The sequence below is a fragment of the Oncorhynchus masou genome, chromosome 31 (assembly GCF_036934945.1).
Source record: "Oncorhynchus masou masou isolate Uvic2021 chromosome 31, UVic_Omas_1.1, whole genome shotgun sequence".
Taxonomy (NCBI): domain Eukaryota; kingdom Metazoa; phylum Chordata; class Actinopteri; order Salmoniformes; family Salmonidae; genus Oncorhynchus; species Oncorhynchus masou.
The window spans coordinates 99586151-99600572 of NC_088242.1; the positions used below are offsets into that span (position 1 = coordinate 99586151).

Here is a 14422-nt window from a genome sequence, read left to right on the forward strand (position 1 = left end):
TACACATAGCTACAGTAGTTTATACCCTGATACCTTGCTGTACACATAGCTACAGTAGTTTATACGCTGATACCTTACTGTACACATAGCTACAGTAGTTTATACGCTGATACCTTGCTGTACACATAGCTACAGTAGTTTATACCCTGATACCTTACTGTACACATAGCTACAGTAGTTTATACCCTGATACCTTACTGTACACATAGCTACAGTAGTTTATATCCTGAAGTTATTTTCAGATCGTCAGTAGACAGCATGTTTACACCTCCATCATACTGCAGAGAAAACACAGGTGCTGCTGTGTGTGTGTGTGTGTGTGTGTGTGTGTGTGTGTGTGTGTGTGTGTGTGTGTGTGTGTGTGTGTGTGTGTGTGTGTGTGTGTATTGAGAGAGAGTGGTTTGGGTTATATTCTGCTGCTGAGGGTGATGATAAAAACACACAGTATCAGAGCCACAGATTTATTTTGTATTTTTGTATTTGTTTTTATTTATTTCACCTTTATTTAACCAGGTAGGCCAGTTGAGAACAAGTTCTCATTTACAACTGCGACCTGGCCAACAATAAAGCTGTGAGACACAGACAACAACACAGAGTTACACATGAACAAACGCACAGTCAATAACACAAAAGAAAGAGCTGTATCTGGGGCGGCAGGGTAGCCTAGTGGTTAGAGCATTGGACTAGTAACCGAAAGGTTGCAAGTTCGAATCCCTGAGCTGACAAGGTACAAATCTGTCGTTCTGCCCCTGAACAGGCAGTTAACCCACTGTCCCTAGGCCATCATTGAAAATAAGAATTTGTTCTTAACTGACTTGCCTAGTTAAATAAATAAAAATAAAGTCTATGTGTGCAAATGGAGTGAGGAGGTAAGGCAATAAATAGGCCCTAGAGGTGAAAATAATTACAATTTAACACTGGAGTGACAAGTAGAGATACTGGGGTGCAAAAGACCAAGAAGGTAATAATATGGGGATGAGGTTGTTGGGTGGGCTATTTACAGATGGGCCGTGTACAGATGTTGGAAGGAAGCCGATTCTAGATTTCATTTTGGATTGGAGAAGCTTAATGTGAGTCTGCAAGGAGAGTTTACAGTCTAACCAGACACCTAAGTATTTGTAGTTGTCCACGTATTCTAAGTCAGAGCCGTCCAGAGTAGTGATGTTGGACAGACGGGCAGGTGCGGGTAGCGATCGGTTGAAGAGCATGCATTTAGTTTTACTTGTATTTAAGAGCAGTTGGATGCCACGGAAGGAGAGTTGTATGGCATTGAAGCTCGTCTGGAGGTTTGTTAACACAGTGTCCAAAGAAGGGCCAGAAGTATACAGAATGGTGTCGTCTGCGTAGAGGTGGATCAGAGACTCACCAGCAGCAAGAGCGACATCATTGATGTATACAGAGAAGAGAGTCGGTCCAAGAATTGAACCCTGTGGCACCCCCATACATTTGAGAAACCAAGGCTGTTGAGTCTGCCAATAATGTTGTGATTGACAGAGTCGAAAGCCTTGGCCATGAAGACGGCTGCACAGTATTGTCTTTTATCAATGGCAGTTATGATATCGTTTAGTGTGGCTGAGGTGCACCTGTGACCAGCTCTGAAACCAGATTGCATAGCGGAGAAGGTACGGTGGGATTCGAAATGGTTGGTGATCTGTTTGTTAACTTGGCTTTCGAAGACCTTAGAAAGGCAGGGCGGTAGGATAGATATAGGGGGGGGGGTGCAGGGCTGTTGACCGGGGTAGGGGCTGTTGACCGACCGGGGTAGGGGCTGTTGACCGGGGTAGGGGCTGTTGACCGGGGTGGGGGCTGTTGACCGGGGTAGTGGCTGTTGACCGGGGTAGGGACTGTTGACCGGGGTAGAGGCTGTTGACCGGGGTAGTGGCTGTTGACCGGGGTAGGGACTGTTGACCGGGGTAGGGACTGTTGACCGGGGTAGGGGCTGTTGACCGGGGTAGGGGCTGTTGACCGGGGTAGGGACTGTTGACCGGGGTAGGGACTGTTGACCGGGGTAGGGGCTGTTGATCGGGGTAGGGGCTGTTGACCGGGGTGCAGGGCTGTTGACCGGGGTAGGGACTGTTGACCGGGGTGGGGGCTGTTGACCGGGGTAGGGGATGTTGACCGGGGTAGGGCCTGTTGACCGGGGTAGGGACTGTTGACCGGGGTAGGGGCTGTTGACCGGGGTAGTGGCTGTTGACCGGGGTAGGGACTGTTGACCGGGGTGGGGGCTGTTGACCGGGGTGGGGGCTGTTGACCGGGGTAGGGGGGTTGATCGGGGTAGGGGGGTTGATCGGGGTAGGGGCTGTTGACCGGGGTAGTGGCTGTTGACCGGGGTAGGGGCTGTTGACAGGGGTAACTGAGTGGAAAGCATGGCCAGCCGTAAAAAAATGCTTCTTGAAATGATCGATTATCGTTTATCGTAGATTTATCGGTGGTGACCGTGTTTCCTAGCCTCAGAGCAGTGGGCAGCTGGGAGGAGGTGCTCTTATTCTCCATGGACTTTAAAGTGTCCCAGAAGGAGGTGCCCTTATTCTCCATGGACTTTACAGTGTCCCAGAAGGAGGTGCCCTTATTCTCCATGGACTTTACAGTGTCCCAGAAGGTGCCCTTATTCTCCATGGACTTTAAAGTGTCCCAGAAGGAGGTGCCCTTATTCTCCATGGACTTTACAGTGTCCCAGAAGGAGGTGCTCTTATTCTCCATGGACTTTACAGTGTCCCAGAAGGAGGTGCCCTTATTCTCCATGGACTTTACAGTGTCCCAGAAGGAGGTGCCCTTATTCTCCATGGACTTTACAGTGTCCCAGAAGGAGGTGCTCTTATTCTCCATGGACTTTACAGTGTCCCAGAAGGAGGTGCTCTTATTCTCCATGGACTTTACAGTGTCCCAGAAGGAGGTGCTCTTATTCTCCATGGACTTTACAGTGTCCCAGACGGAGGTGCCCTTATTCTCCATGGACTTTAAAGTGTCCCAGAAGGAGGTGCTCTTATTCTCCATGGACTTTACAGTGTCCCAGAAGGAGGTGCCCTTATTCTCCATGGACTTTACAGTGTCCCAGAAGGAGGTGCCCTTATTCTCCATGGACTTTAAAGTGTCCCAGAAGGAGGTGCTCTTATTCTCCATGGACTTTAAAGTGTCCCAGAAGGAGGTGCCCTTATTCTCCATGGACTTTACAGTGTCCCAGAAGGAGGTGCTCTTATTCTCCATGGACTTTACAGTGTCCCAGAAGGAGGTGCCCTTATTCTCCATGGACTTTAAAGTGTCCCAGAAGGAGGTGCTCTTATTCTCCATGGACTTTACAGTGTCCCAGAAGGAGGTGCCCTTATTCTCCATGGACTTTACAGTGTCCCAGAAGGAGGTGCTCTTATTCTCCATGGACTTTACAGTGTCCCAGAAGGAGGTGCCCTTATTCTCCATGGACTTTAAAGTGTCCCAGAAGGAGGTGCCCTTATTCTCCATGGACTTTACAGTGTCCCAGAAGGAGGTGCCCTTATTCTCCATGGACTTTACAGTGTCCCAGAAGGAGGTGCTCTTATTCTCCATGGACTTTACAGTGTCCCAGAAGGAGGTGCTCTTATTCTCCATGGACTTTACAGTGTCCCAGAAGGAGGTGCCCTGATTCTCCATGGACTTTACAGTGTCCCAGAAGGAGGTGCCCTTATTCTCCATGGACTTTACAGTGTCCCAGAAGGAGGTGCCCTTATTCTCCATGGACTTTACAGTGTCCCAGAAGGAGGTGCTCTTATTCTCCATGGACTTTACAGTGTCCCAGAAGGAGGTGCTCTTATTCTCCATGGACTTTACAGTGTCCCAGAAGGAGGTGCCCTGATTCTCCATGGACTTTACAGTGTCCCAGAAGGAGGTGCCCTTATTCTCCATGGACTTTACAGTGTCCCAGAAGGAGGTGCCCTTATTCTCCATGGACTTTACAGTGTCCCAGAACTGTTTGGAGTTAGAGCTACAGGATGCATATCGCGGGGGGCTATTCAATGCTAATGCAGAATGCCACAGGATGTTTTTGTGCTGGTAAAGGGCAGTCAGAAATCACTTTTAAAAGAGCAACCAGGCATCGTCGATTGACGTGATGAGGTCAATATCCTTCCAGGACACCCGGGCCAGGTCGATTAGAAAGGCCTGCTCGCTGAAGTGTTTTAGGGAGCGTTTGACAGTGACGAGGGGTGGTCGTTTGACCGCGGACCCATTACGGACGCGTGTCTCTTGAGACAATACCTTTCTCATCGTCACTCAATGCCTAGGTTTACCTCCACTGTATTCACATCCTACCATATCCTTGTCTGTACATTATGCCTTGAATCTATTGATAGGTCTCTGGTCAACAGTAGTGGGTCTATTCCCTCCTAGTCCCATAGTAGTGGGTCTATTCCCTCCTAGTCCTATAGTAGTGGGTCTATTCCCTCCTAGTCCTATACCAGTGGGTCTATTCCCTCCTAGTCCTATAGTAGTGGGTCTATTCCCTCCTACCCTCCTAGTCCCATAGTAGTGGGTCTATTCCCTCCTACCCTCCTAGTCCCATAGTAGTGGGTCTATTCCCTCCTAGTCCCATAGTAGTGGGCCTATTCCCTCCTAGTCCTATAGTAGTGGGTCTATTCCCTCCTAGTCCTATAGTAGTGGGTCTATTCCCTCCTAGTCCTATAGTAGTGGGTCTATTCCCTCCTAGTCCTATAGTAGTGGGTCTATTCCCTCCTAGTCCTATAGTAGTGGGTCTATTCCCTCCTAGTCCTATAGTAGTGGGTCTATTCCCTCCTAGTCCTATAGTAGTGGGTCTACTCCCTCCTAGTCCCATAGTAGTGGGTCTATTCCCTCCTACCCTCCTAGTCCCATAGTAGTGGGTCTATTCCCTCCCAGTCCTATAGTAGTGGGTCTACTCCCTCCTAGTCCTATAGTAGTGGATCTATTCCCTCCTAGTCCCATAGTAGTGGGTCTATTCCCTCCTAGTCCTATAGTAGTGGGTCTATTCCCTCCTAGTCCTATAGTAGTGGGTCTATTCCCTCCTAGTCCTATAGTAGTGGGTCTATTCCCTCCTAGTCCTATAGTAGTGGGTCTACTCCCTCCTAGTCCTATAGTAGTGGGTCTATTCCCTCCCAGTCCTATAGTAGTGGGTATATTCCCTCCTACCCTCCTAGTCCCATAGTAGTGGGTCTATTCCCTCCTACCCTCCTAGTCCCATAGTAGTGGGTCTATTCCCTCCTACCCTCCTAGTCCCATAGTAGTGGGTCTATTCCCTCCCAGTCCTATAGTAGTGGGTCTACTCCCTCCTAGTCCTATAGTAGTGGATCTATTCCCTGCTAGTCCCATAGTAGTGGGTCTATTCCCTCCTAGTCCTATAGTAGTGGGTCTATTCCCTCCTAGTCCTATAGTAGTGGGTCTATTCCCTCCTAGTCCTATAGTAGTGGGTCTACTCCCTCCTAGTCCTATAGTAGTGGGTCTATTCCCTCCTAGTCCTATAGTAGTGGGTCTACTCCCTCCTAGTCCTATAGTAGTGGGTCTATTCCCTCCTAGTCCTATAGTAGTGGGTCTACTCCCTCCTAGTCCTATAGTAGTGGGTCTATTCCCTCCTAGTCCTATAGTAGTGGGTCTATTCCCTCCTAGTCCTATAGTAGTGGGTCTACTCCCTCCCAGTCCTATAGTAGTGGGTCTATTCCCTCCTAGTCCTATAGTAGTGGGTCTACTCCCTCCCAGTCCTATAGTAGTGGGTCTATTCCCTCCTAGTCCTATAGTAGTGGGCCTATTCCCTCCTAGTCCTATAGTAGTGGGTCTATTCCCTCCTAGTCCTATAGTAGTGGGTCTATTCCCTCCTAGTCCTATAGTAGTGGGTCTATCCCCTCCCAGTCCTATAGTAGTGGGTCTATTCCCTCCTAGTCCCATAGTAGTGGGTCTATTCCCTCCCAGTCCTATAGTAGTGGGTCTATTCCCTCCTAGTCCTATAGTAGTGGGTCTATTCCCTCCTAGTCCTATAGTAGTGGGTCTATTCCCTCCCAGTCCTATAGTAGTGGGCCTATTCCCTCCTACCCTCCTAGTCCCATAGTAGTGGGTCTATTCCCTCCTAGTCCCATAGTAGTGGGTCTATTCCCTCCTAGTCCTATAGTAGTGGGTCTACTCCCTCCCAGTCCTATAGTAGTGGGTCTATTCCCTCCTAGTCCTATAGTAGTGGGCCTATTCCCTCCTAGTCCTATAGTAGTGGGTCTATTCCCTCCTAGTCCTATAGTAGTGGGTCTATTCCCTCCTAGTCCTATAGTAGTGGGTCTATCCCCTCCCAGTCCTATACCAGTGGGTCTATTCCCTCCTAGTCCTATAGTAGTGGGTCTATTCCCTCCTAGTCCTATAGTAGTGGGTCTATCCCCTCCCAGTCCTATAGTAGTGGGTCTATTCCCTCCTAGTCCTATAGTAGTGGGTCTATTCCCTCCTAGTCCTATAGTAGTGGGTCTATTCCCTCCTAGTCCCATAGTAGTGAGTCTACTCCCTCCTAGTCCTATAGTAGTGGGTCTATTCCCTCCTAGTCCTATAGTAGTGGGTCTATTCCCTCCTAGTCCTATAGTAGTGAGTCTATTCCCTCCTAGTCCTATAGTAGTGGGTCTATTCCCTCCTAGTCCTATAGTAGTGGGTCTATTCCCTCCTAGTCCTATAGTAGTGGGTCTATTCCCTCCTAGTCCTATAGTAGTGGGTCTATTCCCTCCTAGTCCTATAGTAGTGGGTCTATTCCCTCCTAGTCCTATAGTAGTGGGTCTATTCCCTCCTAGTCCTATAGTAGTGGGTCTATTCCCTCCTAGTCCTATAGTAGTGGGTCTACTCCCTCCCAGTCCTATAGTAGTGGGTCTACTCCCTCCTAGTCCTATAGTAGTGGGTATATTCCCTCTTAGTCCTATAGTAGTGGGTCTATTCCCTCCTAGTCCTATAGTAGTGGGTCTAATCCATCCCAGTCATTACATTCAACTACAGTAGGACATACAACCACATATCACAGTCATTACATTCAACTACAGTAGGATAGACAACCATATATGACAGGCATTACAAGACCCTAGAACAAGGGGCGGTGCGCAAATCCGGCCAGCGAGATATTAAAAAATAAAAAATAAATGTAAATATATATATATATTTCTTTTTTTTACCCCTTTTTTCTCCCCAATTGGTAGTTACAGTCTTGTCTCATCGCTGCAACTCCCGAAACACGACCCAGCCAAGCTGCTGGGCCAATCGTGCCCCGCCTCATGGGTCTCCCAGTCATGGCCAGCTGTGACACAGTCTGGGCTTGAACCCGGGTCTGTAGTGACGCCTCAAGCGTCTGCGATGCAGTGCCTTAGAAAGCTGCCCCACCTCGGGATGCCCCCCCCCCCCAAAAAAAATGCCGCCCTCCGTTGAATTTCAAAATCCCGATGTGGCTCTCGAACCAAAGAATTTACCCACCCCTGCCCTAGAATATACCCTGGTTTGCTCCCATAGCAACAGTGTCTCTGAAAACCGTGGAGACTGCGGCCATATGTACACAAGGTTCCCATTCAATCAGAACCAGCTGTGATCTCTTTTCTGTTGCACGGCCCTCAAGCCTTTCCTGTCCCTTCCCAAAACACGATTGGTCGGTTTTTTTAAACACCGTGATGTCCTACATTTATTGTGTGTCAAACAATTTATCTTAGTGCCCAAAGGCTTTGACGAGTTCAAGTTGCTTTTAAATTCATCTGTTATCTAGTAGTAATGTAGGCCATCTTATTATTAGATACCAGTAACACTTTCCAAAAATGAGAAATACCACACTCTACAGGATCGGGATTCAAACCAAATGCCAATAAACGACCTGAGAACTGGGATGTGGTGAGCAGACGTCTGTGTACTAACTAACGTGATTTCCAGTGTTTTGCCGCCGTGCTGTTCAAATCTGTCCAGAGTCAATACAGATGGACCTCTGTGTTGCAGAGGGGTTTGAAAGTGGAAGTTGCTAGAAAAGTTTGTATCTGTGTATTGTGTTGGTAGGAAACTGACAGTACGGTAGTTTACCTGTGTATCGTGTTGGTAGGAAACTGACAGTACAGTAGTTTACCTGTGTATTGTGTTGGTAGGAAACTGACAGTACGGTAGTTTACCTGTGTATTGTGTTGGTAGGAAACTGACAGTACGGTAGTTTATCTGTGTATTGTGTTGGTAGGAAACTGACAGTACGGTAGTTTATCTGTGTATTGTGTTGGTAGGAAACTGACAGTACGGTAGTTTACCTGTGCATTGTGGGGCTTGTAAGGTGAGTTACTCTCCAGGTCAGCTAGGATAGAGGTCAGAGAGTCAATCTCAGCGTCCAGACTGGACCGCCTCTCTTCCAGGGTCTTCTCTGGTCCATGCATCTAGAGATAGGACATCTCGGCGTTAGAATGATAGTCACACACACAAACACACACACACACAGACCTCGCACAGGTCGAGCATCTGGACACACACACAAAGGAGTTGGAACGATACAATTTCTTGTTTCAATATGTGTATTTTCCCATGTTTAATAGGAGGTAAATACACAATGTGCTGCCCCCCCCCCCTCCAATATCCTATTGTTCCCTGCAGTTCAACATTTACAGAGTTAGAGCCTCTGACAGTGATTCCTTCCTACAGCACACCAGGGGTCCTAAGATGTATCTATCTTCAGATGCTATTCCTGCTCCTAAATTGATAAAGAGCTATTCATACTTCAAGGCCTGCTTCCTCCCTGCCCCCCCCCCTCTGCCTGCCTCCCTCCCTCCCCCTCCCTCCCTGCCTGCCTCCCTCCCTCCCTCGCTCCATGCCTCCCCCTCCCTCCCTGCCTCCCCCTCCCTCCCTCCCTGCATGCCTGCCCCACCCCCCTTCCCTTCCTGGTATTGAGACTATTGGTGTGTCTACCTGGTATTGATCAGAGTCTAAAGACTATTGGTGTGTCTACCTGGTATTGATCAGAGTCTAAAGACTATTGGTGCCTCTGTCTACCTGGTATTGATCAGAGTCTAAAGACTATTGGTGTGTCTACCTGGTATTGATCAGAGTCTAAAGACTATTGGTGCCTCTGTCTACCTGGTGTTGATCAGAGTCTAAAGACTATTGGTGTGTCTACCTGGTATTGATCAGAGTCTAAAGACTATTGGTGCCTCTGTCTACCTGGTGTTGATCAGAGTCTAAAGACTATTGGTGTGTCTACCTGGTATTGATCAGAGTCTAAAGACTATTGGTGCCTCTGTCTACCTGGTATTGATCAGAGTCTAAAGACTATTGGTGTGTCTACCTGGTATTGATCAGAGTCTAAAGACTATTGGTGCCTCTGTCTACCTGGTGTTGATCAGAGTCTAAAGACTATTGGTGTGTCTACCTGGTATTGATCAGAGTCTAAAGACTATTGGTGCCTCTGTCTACCTGGTATTGGTCAGAGTCTAAAGACTATTGGTGTGTCTACCTGGTATTGATCAGAGTCTAAAGACTATTGGTGCCTCTGTCTACCTGGTATTGGTCAGAGTCTAAAGACTATTGGTGTGTCTACCTGGTATTGATCAGAGTCTAAAGACTATTGGTGTGTCTACCTGGTGTTGATCAGAGTCTAAAGACTATTGGTGTGTCTACCTGGTATTGATCAGAGTCTAAAGACTATTGGTGTGTCTACCTGGTATTGATCAGAGTCTAAAGACTATTGGTGCCTCTGTCTACCTGGTATTGGTCAGAGTCTAAAGACTATTGGTGTGTCTACCTGGTATTGATCAGAGTCTAAAGACTATTGGTGTGTCTACCTGGTATTGATCAGAGTCTAAAGACTATTGGTGCCTCTGTCTACCTGGTATTGATCAGAGTCTAAAGACTATTGGTGCATCTGTCTACCTGGTGTTGATCAGAGTCTAAAGACTATTGGTGTGTCTACCTGGTATTGATCAGAGTCTAAAGACTATTGGTGCCTCTGTCTACCTGGTATTGGTCAGAGTCTAAAGACTATTGATGTGTCTACCTGGTATTGATCAGAGTCTAAAGACTGTTGGTGTGTCTACCTGGTATTGATCAGAGTCTAAAGACTATTGGTGCCTCTGTCTACCTGGTGTGGAGTCGAATCAAATCAAACTGTAAACAATCCCTTAACTAAAAGTGCAGTTTAAGAAGAGTTAAGAAAAATATTTACCAAATAAACTAAAGTTAAACAAATAATACAATAACATAACAAGGCTATATACAGGGGTTACCGGTACCGAGTCAGGGGGTGCAGGTTAGGTTAGTTAATTAGGTCATTTGCACATGTAGTTAGTGGCTGCATAGATAATAAACAGTGAGTAGCAGAAGTGTACAAAACAAATGGGGGGGGGGGTTAAAAGTCAATGTAAATAGTCTGGCGGCCAATTGATTAAATGTTCAGCAGTCTTATGGCCTGGGGGGGGAGGTGGGGGGGAGTAGAAGCTGTTTAGGAGCCTTTTGGTCCTAGACTTGTTGCTCCGGTACCACTTGCTGTGCGGTAGCAGAGAAAGCAGTATGTGACTTGGATGATTGGTGTCTCCGACAATTTTTTGGGCTTTCCTCTGACATTTAATTTGAGTAACAATTCCCTGTCTTAGGTCAGTTAGGATCAACACTTTAATTGAAGAATGTGAAATGTCAGAATAATAGTAGAGAGAATGATTTATTTCAGCTTTTATTTCTTTCATCACATTCCCAGTGAGTCAGAAGTTTACATACACTCAATTAGTATTTGGTAGCATTGCCTTTAAATTGTTTAACTTGGGTCAAACGTTTCGGGTAGCCTTCCACAAGCTTCTCACAATAAATTGGGTGAATTTTGGCCCATTCCTCCTGACAGAGCTGGTGTAACTGAGTCAGGTTTGTAGGCCTCCTTGCTCGCACAGGCTTTTTCAGTTCTGCCCACAAATGTTCTATGGGATTGAGGTCAGGGCTTTGTGATGGCCACTCCAATACCTTGACTTTGTCGTCCTTAAGCCATTTTGCCACAACTTTGGAAGTATGTTTGGGGTCATTGTCCATTTGAAGACCCATTTGCGACCAAGCTTTAACTTCCTGACTGATGTCTTGAGATGTTTCTTCAATATATCCACATTATTTTCCTATCTCATGTTGCCATCTATTTTGTGAAGTGCACCAGTCCCTCCTGCAGCAAAGCACCCCCACAACATGATGCTGCCACCCCCACAACACGATGTTGCCACCCCCATGCTTCCCGGGTGGGATGGTGTTCTTCGGCTTGAAAGCCTCCCCCTTTTTCCTCCAAACATAACAATGGTCATTATGGCCAAACAGTTCTGTTTTTGTTTCATCAGACCAGAGGACATTTCTCCAAAAAGTATGATCTTTGTCTCCATGTGCAGTTGCAAACCGTAGTCTGGCTATTTTATGGCAGTTTTGGAGCAGTGGCTTCTTCCTTGCTGAGCTTCCTTTCAGGTTATGTCGATATAGGACTTGTTTTACTGTGGATATAGATACTTTTGTACCCGTTTCCTCCAGCATCTTCACAAGGTCCTTTGCTGTTGTTCTGGGATTGATTTGCACTTTTTGCACCAAAGTACGTTCATCTCTAAGAGACAGAACGCGTCTCCTTCCTGAGCGGTATGACGGCTGCATCATCCCATGGTGTTTATATTTGCATACTGTTAATTGTACAGATGAACGTGGTACCTTCAGGCGTTTGGAAATTCCTCCGAAGGATGAACCAGACTTGTGGCGGTCTAACATTTTTTTTTATGCGGTTTTGACTGATTCTCCCATTATGTCAATCACTGACATAGTTTAGCCTTGAAATACATCCACAGGTACACCTCCAACTGACTCGAATGATGTCAATTAGCCTATCAGAAGCTTCTAAAGCCATGACATCATTTTCTGGAATGTGATACATTGAATTATAAGTGAAATAATCTGTCTGTAAACAATTGTTGGAAAAATGACTTGTGTCATGCACAAAGTAGATGTCCTAACCAACTTGCCAAAACTCTAGTTTGTTAACAAGAAATTTGTGGAGTGGTTGAAAAACGAGTTTTAATGACTCCAACCTAAGTGTATGTAAACTTCCCACTTCAACTGTAGGTCCTGGATGGCAGGAAGTTTGGCCCCAGTGATGTACTGGGCCGTACACACTACCCTCTGTAGCGCCTTACGGTCAGATGCCGAGCAGTTGCCAAACCAGGCGGTGATGCAACCGGCCAGGATGCTCTCGATGGTGCAGCTGTAGAACTTTTTGAGAATCTGAGGACACATGCCAAATCTTTTCGGTCTCCTGAGGAGGAATAGGCTTTGTCGTGCCTCTCTTCACAACTGTCTTGGTGTGTTTGGACCATGATAGTTTGTTGGTGATGTGGACACCAAGGAACTTGAAACTCTCGACCCGCTCCACTACAGCCCTGTCGATGTTAATGGGGGCCTGTTCGGCCTGCCTTTTCCTGTAGTCCACGATCATCTCCTTTGTCTTGCTCACATTGAGGGAGAGGTTGTTGTCCTGGCACCACACTGCCAGGTCTCTGACCTCCTCTCTGTAGGCCGTCTCATCGTTGAGGGAGAGGTTGTTGTCCTGGCACCACACTGCCAGGTCTCTGACCTCCTCTCTGTAGGCCGTCTCATCGTTGAGGGAGAGGTTGTTGTCCTGGCACCACACTGCCAGGTCTCTGACCTCCTCCCTGTAGGCCGTCTCATCGTTGTCGGTGAGTCTAAGAATGAGTGGTGTCTCTGCTGTCTACCTGGTATTGATCAGAGTCCAAAGACTATTGGTGTCTCTGTTCCCACTCACATACTTTATCCTGGTTTAGTTTGGGGTGATATTAGGATTCACAGCCCGTCGTTCATTCTCTCTCTGTACAGTTGACCTTGGCCTTAAACAAGCCTCTGTAAGCCAGTAGAAAGACAGACTCCACTGTGTGAAGAGTACAGAGCAGAAAAAGACAAGAATCACTGTTTGAAAGAAAACTCTCGTAATACGGTGGACCTTTCACCCTGAAATCTGTCTCGCTGTGTGCTCAGAGTTATCTGTGTTTTAAAGGAAGGCTCCCTATTGTCTCTCATCCAATAACCATACCAGAAGAAAAACAGCACCCACTCAAGTCAATCAATCAAACAAATGTATTGATAAAGCCCTTTTTAAATCAGCAAATGTCACAGTACATAAACAGAAACCCAGCCTACACCCCAAACAGCAAGCAATGCAGATGTAGAAGCATGGAGGCTAGGAAAAACTCCTTGGAAAGGCCAGGAAGAAACCTAGAGAGGAACCAGGCTCTGAGGGGTGGCCAGTCCTCTTCTGTCTGTGCCGGGTGGAGATTATAAACCTATAGAGGAACCAGGCTCTGAGGAGTGGCCAGTCCTCTTCTGTCTGTGCCGGGTGGAGATTATAAACCTAGAGAGGAACCAGGCTCTGAGGAGTGGCCAGTCCTCTTCTGGCTGTGCCGGGTAGAGATTATAAACCTAGAGAGGAACCAGGCTCTGAGGGGTGGCCAGTCCTCTTCTGTCTGTGCCGGGTGGAGATTATAACCCTATAGAGGAACCAGGCTCTGAGGGGTGGCCAGTCCTCTTCTGTCTGTGCCGGGTGGAGATTATAAACCTATAGAGGAACCAGGCTCTGAGGGGTGGCCAGTCCTCTTCTGTCTGTGCCGGGTGGAGATTATAAACCTAGAGAGGAACCAGGCTCTGAGGAGTGGCCAGTCCTCTTCTGTCTGTGCTGGGTGGAGATTATAAACCTATAGAGGAACCAGGCTCTGAGGAGTGGCCAGTCCTCTTCTGTCTGTGCCGGGTGGAGATTATAAACCTATAGAGGAACCAGGCTCTGAGGGGTGGCCAGTCCTCTTCTGGCTGTGCCGGGTGGAGATTATAAACCTAGAGAGGATCCAGGCTCTGAGGGGTGGCCAGTCCTCTTCTGGCTGTGCCGGGTAGAGATTATAAACCTATAGAGGAACCAGGCTCTGAGGGGTGGCCAGTCCTCTTCTGTCTGTGCCGGGTGGAGATTATAAACCTATAGAGGAACCAGGCTCTGAGGGGTGGCCAGTCCTCTTCTGGCTGTGCCGGGTGGAGATTATAAACCTATAGAGGAACCAGGCTCTGAGGGGTGGCCAGTCCTCTTCTGTCTGTGCCGGGTGGAGATTATAAACCTAGAGAGGATCCAAGCTATGTGGGGTGGCCAGTCCTCTTCTGGCTGTGCCGGGTAGAGATTATAAACCTATAGAGGAACCAGGCTCTGAGGGGTGGCCAGTCCTCTTCTGTCTGTGCCGGGTGGAGATTATAAACCTATAGAGGAACCAGGCTCTGAGGAGTGGCCAGTCCTCTTCTGTCTGTGCCGGGTGGAGATTATAAACCTATAGAGGAACCAGGCTCTGAGGGGTGGCCAGTCCTCTTCTGTCTGTGCCGGGTGGAGATTATAAACCTATAGAGGAACCAGGCTCTGAGGGGTGGCCAGTCCTCTTCTGTCTGTGCCGGGTGGAGATTATAAACC

At 47.6% G+C, this 14422-nt stretch overlaps 1 protein-coding gene across 7 annotated transcripts in view; it reads right to left on the minus strand.

Moving 5' to 3' along the window:
• lpp (LIM domain containing preferred translocation partner in lipoma) overlaps window positions 1-14422 on the minus strand; it is a 479626-nt gene that overhangs the window by 287975 nt on the left and 177229 nt on the right. For all 7 annotated transcript variants that reach the window (XM_064952655.1, XM_064952654.1, XM_064952659.1 and 4 more), the window contains one exon: window positions 8226-8348. In XM_064952655.1, coding sequence (XP_064808727.1) covers window positions 8226-8348 — 123 coding nt within the window. The remainder of the gene's footprint in view (window positions 1-8225; window positions 8349-14422) is intronic.